Below are 6,938 nucleotides of genomic sequence, written 5' to 3'. Positions count from 1 at the left end.
CCTGCACTTTGGAGTGGCTTGATTCGATGCGAGCTCCAGGATTCTAACAAACCCTTATTTTTACTCGCCTGCAGACTAGCATGAATCAATGCAAGCCCCAAATTTTGGTAAAAACACTTTTTTTCTTACCCTGAAGTTGGTTTGATTCCATATAGACCCAGAATTATGCAAAACCCTTACCGACTACAGACTAGCTTGATTCAATGCAAGCCCCAAAGTTTGGAACAACCACCTATTTCTCAACGACTTAGGAGAAGCGTGATCCAAACGAAGGCTGCATTTGATGTAACTTCATCTCTGTAACTTCACCATCCTGTACTCTGTAAACTCAGTGTGCAGTCTTCAGGAAAGCACAGTCCATTTAGCTTGACTTTGACGTCAATTTTTGCATAAATTTTTAACCCATCTCTACAGCGGCGAAATTTCAATCTCCAACTCACATTCGTGGCCCTATTTGTAGGGTTGAATCAAATATATTATTTGAGTCAACCCCACTCAGCATAATTTCTTTCGTAATCCCTTAACATATGAGTTACTCAGTTTCATATTCATAAACCGTTATAATCATTTATAGTTAATATAATTCTTACATTATTTAAGAATAATTTTAAAATTTGATCCTATAATAAAACTTAGCACTTTGCAAAACTGACACTCATTCTACATTACAACAACTCGGAATTGTTTTTGATAGTACAGTCATTATATTACGTAGTTATGATTAGTTATATCTTCCATAGTACAGTTAGTTATTATATTTCAAAGTACAGTCAAAGTACAGAGAAGCATGGCCGCCGTTCCGTGCCCGGCCTCCCTAAGAGCCTCTCTGGCAGCGCTTGGCCGCATCCATCGAATTCAAATTAGGGAAGCTGTTATCGCATAAAATCCAGGTATGGTGAACTCATAATTACGGCCTCACATCATATTACTACTTCTATGTTTTTGTGATACGATTTTCGTTATTTGGTTATTTATTCGTTCCGTTTTATTCTTTTATTAGCTGTATTGATATTAATGAAGTTTTATTAGCGTCACATGTAAAATTACTGTTTCATCCATTTTTGCTGAACTTTAAGCGTGTGTTAGTCTCGATATTTTTTTGTTCAACTTATTTTCCACTAACTTGAATGAATTGAATTCGGACTTTTGCGTGAAACCTTGTACAATCCAATATGATGAGGAAAGTAACACGATATCTTCACTTAAAATATTTACTCATAAATGCCTGAACTGTAAAACAATAAAAACTTTTATGTTTTTGGCCTGTAGACAAGCTCAAGCCAAAATGTAATATGAAAAACAAATTCCGACGTCAAAGTGATGGAAGCATTAGGACAAAAAAATGGAGAAAACTCCACGGCAAAAGACAGCCAGCGTTGAGCAGCTGATCCTCTCAGAGCTCTAGCGATCCTCGTGCAGCTTTTCGCGCTCTCTTCTCTGCCGTAAAATTTTTAGTTCAGTAACCCCGGTTGTCGCGAGGGCGGCTACACGCATAAAATCATCCACGAGAATCGTGTCAGGGCTCCTGTATGGACGGCATAAATTTACGTTATGACTATGCGCATCGACCCTGGATGGGATGCATCTTCTCTCTCTATAATAGTACAGGAATGTATAAATGAATGCCCACCTGAATTATTGTTGCCGTATAAATGAGTAGCAAACGTGTTGCTCCTGTATAAATCACTGCCCATGTTATTACTTCGGTATAAATGCCTTACTGAATTATTGATGCGGTATGAATGAGTACCAAATGTTTTGTTCCTGTATAAATTACTGCCTATGGTATTACTTCGGTATAAGTGCCTTACCGAATTGTTGCTTCGGCATACTGTAAATGCCTACGAAAAGTATTGCTTCAGCATAAGGCTTAACTAAAGTATTGCTTCGTTTTCTCTTTAAAATAATTCAATCGGTTCTTAAAACTGTTCCACCACATGATAAAAAATTTCATGGTCAGCATTGGAAGTTTTTGTGCCTAAAAGGTTACTTAAGAGCAAGAACATATATAGAAAATTTTAGGTTAATGTTCAATTGAGTCCGAAGCAGAGAGATACATTACAGTTACACGTTGTTTTTATCACAATGTTCACGTCACAGTGCGCGTTGTTTTTATTTTCTCATAATTTCTTTAGTGTTATATTCTTCGTCTCTAATTTATCATAAGTATCGGCGTTGTGCCTGACAGAAAAAAAGATTCCAAAAATAATTGAGTATAGAAAAGGAACTGAAGCAAAGAATGAGAACTGAGTCTAGAAAAAGAACGGAGTCCGGAATGAGACCTGAGTACACAATGAGAGCTGAGTTCGGAATGATAACTGAGTCAAGAATGAGAGCTGGGTCCGGAATGCGAACTGAGTCCATCATTAAATTAAATTATAAACATCGACTTTTTCCATTACAATCTTCCAGCTGCGATGTTATTTTTACCGCAGGTTAAAATTGAATGATTCTGGAACAAATTAGGTGGAATATTTCTTCTCTCCCTATTTTTGTTTCTAACGTTGAGTTCTTCTCGTCTCTTCAGCTTTGGATTCTGTTGTACAAGTGACTTCAAATATCCTTTTTAGCGCATTTTCTCATCTATGAAAAAATGCACTATTGTGCTCGCCATGTCCATCTGTCCGTCCGTCCGTCTGTCCGTCCGTCCGTCCGTCCGTCTGTCCGTCCGTCCGTCTGTCCGTCTGTCTGTCCGTCTGTCTGTCCGTCTGTCTGTCCGTCCGTGACTTCATGTTTTCGTCGACGAGAAAATGCGCTCTCTTTCACTCACTGCAGTGAGTACTGAGTTATATTTTTTTATCAAATTATGAGGCTCTGTTTCCCATTAAACAAAATGTTGACTTCAGTTCAATTTTCATTTCCACAACCGAGCAGTGATACGAACCTCGATGTATCCCTAGGGCTCCGTGAAGTTGTTCCCATTACTATTCTGCCTTTTTTATCTTAAAATTTATATTATAAAAGCTTTTACTTCATGAGAAATAAAAATCAACTCATTCAACCGTTGTTAAGTTTCAAATATAATTCCTTGGCTAATTTTTGGTATGATCGCTTCAGTTCATTTTTCCAGCTCGCTGTCGAGCAGTTCAATGCTTCAGCGCATCTGTCGTTTACACCAAAATTGTGTGCATTTTTTTCCAAGTTTATTGGCAATCGTACGTCTTGTTAACTGCTCAGCGACGTCACCAAGCAATATATGGCCATGTCGTCTTCAGTATCCGACAATTCCTCCGCACCAAAGCCAAAAACTACAGCACTTATTGCAGGATTAAAAAACTCTGAGTCATTTCCTTCACAATATTAAACAACTAATAAGTTATTTTGCGGACGTTTTAAATAAATACTGAATATCATAAAAAGATATAGCATTTTTATAATTATAGATTACACGTAAATGAATGGGAATATCCTGACTGATGAGAAATGGTTCTAAATAATTTAATCAACTGCAGAATCAGTACATTTCATGTAAAATCTTTCTAAACATCCACCTCGGCAAAAAACTTTACTGCTTTTTGAAACATGTGTCAGGAATCAAATGTTCCCAAAAATTCCCAAAAAAAGTAATTCCAATTAAAATGCATCAACCGTTCATTCAAAAGTGCATCATCTGTTTAAGTGAGACCTGAAGTTATATAGAATAGATATTTTCAGGAGGAGTTTTTAAAACGGGAGTTTAAATGGCAGTTGGATGCTTTGCTCAGGACTGAGATCAATTATTCCATCGTTGATTACCTAATGCTGCAAAATGCTCCTGCCCTTTGATGCCGACATTGAGTGACTCAGGCTCTCTCATTTAAATTTCTTTCTGGCTCAGAACCAGAAAAAGCAACTAACGGTGAAAGCATCCAACTGAATGTAGAGACAGGATCGTTCAGAAACTAATCCGTCAAATATAAGCGCGTGCTCTGCAATATTGTTAGCGATGGAGATTCGGAAGCGAAAGATTATAGGCTCTGAGGCCTGATTAAAGGATTAAATGGGAGAGGAAACTGTTGAAAAATATCTCAAAATCAACGAGAAAGAATTGGATCATTGGAGTGATGCTCGCGAACGTCCCTGATTGGGACGGTCCCAGAATTTCAGATGACGTCCTTTGCTCCGAACTGAAGGCAGGATTTGTCCAAATCGTTCAAAAACACTTTAACCACTAATATTAAGTTATTTAACTATTGCAACTATTTATAAAGGAATTTTGTCTACATGGTATCACCTACTATCGAAGGAATTACGAGTAGGATTGATAATATTGCCGTATTCAAGTGTTATGTCATAGATTTGAAATATATAGCAGGTATTTTAAAAATATTTCACACACTTCAGCTGTTCCTTCATTTCATCGACCACACACTTCAGCTGTTCCTTCATTTCATCGACCACATACTTCAGTTGTTCCTTCATTTCATCGACCACATACTTCAGTTGTTCCTTCATTTCATCGACCACGCACTTCAGCTGTTCCTTCATTTCATCGACCACGCACTTCAACTGTTCCTTCATTTCATCGACCACGCACTTCAGCTGTTCCTTCATTTCATCGACTGCACACTTCAGCTGTTCCTTCATTTCATCGACTGCACACTTCAGCTGTTCCTTCATTTCATCGACCACGCACTTCAGCTGTTCCTTCATTTCATCGACCACGCACTTCAGCTGTTCCTTCATTTCATCGACTGCACACTTCAGCTGTTCCTTCATTTCATCGACTGCACACTTCAGCTGTTCCTTCATTTCATCGACCACGCACTTCAGCTGTTCCTTCATTTCATCGACTGCACACTTCAGTTGTTCCTTCATTTCATCGACCACACACTTCAGTTGTTCCTTCATTTCATCGACCACGCACTTCAGCTGTTCCTTCATTTCATCGACCACGCACTTCAGCTGTTCCTTCATTTCATCGACCACGCACTTCAGCTGTTCCTTCATTTCATCGACTGCGCACTTCAGCTGTCCCTTCATTTCATCGACCACGCACTTCAGCTGTCCCTTCATTTCATCGACCACGCACTTCAGCTGCTCCTGCATTTCATGCCCCATGTTCCTCAGATGCTCCCAAATTTCTTGCAACCCCAAGCAAAGCCTCCATTTCTGCTCCCTAAAAGTCGGAATTAAGTGATCCGCAACCCGGACGTCAGCCCTGGAGCCCCAATGCGACCGAGATTATCAGAAGCGGCCGAATTTATGACATCTATGGCCAACTTGCGTGACTTGGCGCCAAAAGATGAGAAACAACCACCTTGGGAGGAGCGTATGAGGCAAACTTTAACAAGATACGCACCGAATAAACTCTGAAGACATCGTAAAACTTGGGCTTTGTGAGCATTAGCCGAGCAAGCCTAACGGAAGCTTCCATAAGAAGGTTTTGGCCACACAATATTGGCCTTCTTAAAGTAGGAACTTTGTGTGCACGTGGCCCTCGTGTAGGCTCAGATTTTAGCTTCTTTGTGAGAATCGTTGTTAGTAAGCGTAAAAACTGGCACATATGTAACAATTAATTGCGTTCCCATATTCAGGGCATTGTATTAGGTTTAAATTATGAATTTTTTACTATTTAGATAACTGTCGTTATAGTTGTTTGTACACTTATAACACAAGACTACTCTGTCACACGTTTGTGATTCTTGTTACAAGTATCTATTAAACTCAACTCCACCGAAATATTATTCCAGAATAGTGCTCTAAATAATGTGTTGAGATGAGCCATTTCTTATACTTAACGGGACATGAATATTACACCGCCATGATTGAGCGTCTTTATTCGGCGATAATGAATTGTTTAACAGCGTTGGACAGGAATAATAACCTCATTTAACGTTGCAAGTGACATCTTCTCAACCACAACTACGAACCATATAAGATTCATCAGACAATTTTGTGTCAGGCCTCAAGTTTTAATGTCAGCCAAGGTAATCTCAAAGCGACAAAAGCGCCAGCAAATGACAGTTTCTTTTTCTTCTTCTGAGGACAAACTCGCGGCAAAGTCTTATGTTTATAGAGCAGCGACTCGAGGCGCCTCTTGCAATTACCTCTTTTGCGGCAGGCGAAATTAATTCAGGTCACGAGGATCGTTTGTCTTGAGGGAGAGCCAAAAGACTTTCGCTTGTTTCCCGCGCACCTGTTGAAGTGATGATGCATTTTCCTGTGTTATTTCCACCAGCCGAAACTCGCCCTTGTAATTACAATGAAAATTCGGCGGGTCTTCAAGAAACGAATACGTTGATTGATGCACGTACAACACTTGAAGGTAGGAAGTTCTGACGTATATATTTTACGTCTACTTAAACATCCGTATTACTTTTTGTGGCTTTCCGATATTAGAGAAAGGAAATTTTCTCCCAATGGCTGAACTGAAACCCGTTCATTAGGATGCAATTCGCTTCTGAGAATGTGAACGATTTTAGTTGTGAGATCTGATATTTGTGATAACTATTGCTCTAAAGATTAAATTGCGCTCAGAAGTCCAAGTTTAGCATAAAAGAATTTATGCGTTATCGCAATAAATATGTGCTATATGTTCCACCGGTACGTTGACTGTGATGTTTAATTACGTTATCTTTATTGATACTCCATGACTGCAATCAATTCTATCTTTTATTAATTCTAACTGAATTTCACCCTTTGATATTGTCAGAGCAATGGAACAATGTTCATACCGTATAATATTCCCTCAGAAGTTGAATACGTGGCTCATGCGTACTTCTTATAACTAAAGTAATAAAACGCTGTAAATACTGGCTCAAAATTTATTTAAACTATATACATATATTTATATTTATTCACATAAGTAGAGCAATTAACACTGTAAATACTTGCTTAACATTTATTTATACTATATACATTTATATTTATTCTTATAACTAAAGCAATAAACATTGTGAATACTAGCTCAACACTTATTTACTCGCTTGTTTAATTTAAATGCCAATTAAGGTGCC

General features: G+C 38.5%; 1 protein-coding gene across 1 annotated transcript; it reads right to left on the bottom strand.

Annotated features, from left to right (window-relative positions):
- Positions 1-1,401: 1,401 nt before the first annotated feature.
- On the bottom strand, positions 1,402-5,040 carry LOC108674394 (apolipoprotein A-IV-like). The gene is made up of 2 exons (XM_018162333.1): positions 4,319-5,040; positions 1,402-1,525 (listed from the first exon to the last, which is right to left on the bottom strand). The coding sequence occupies exons 1-2, from the start codon at positions 5,038-5,040 to the stop codon at positions 1,402-1,404; spliced, it is 846 nt and encodes a 281-aa protein (XP_018017822.1).
- Positions 5,041-6,938: the final 1,898 nt, after the last annotated feature.

The sequence above is a fragment of the Hyalella azteca genome, unplaced genomic scaffold (genome assembly GCF_000764305.2).
Source record: "Hyalella azteca isolate HAZT.00-mixed unplaced genomic scaffold, Hazt_2.0.2 contig6663, whole genome shotgun sequence".
In the NCBI taxonomy this organism is placed as follows: domain Eukaryota; kingdom Metazoa; phylum Arthropoda; class Malacostraca; order Amphipoda; family Hyalellidae; genus Hyalella; species Hyalella azteca.
Note: the sequence above shows the minus strand (reverse complement) of the source record. Positions and strands in the feature narration are given on the sequence as shown.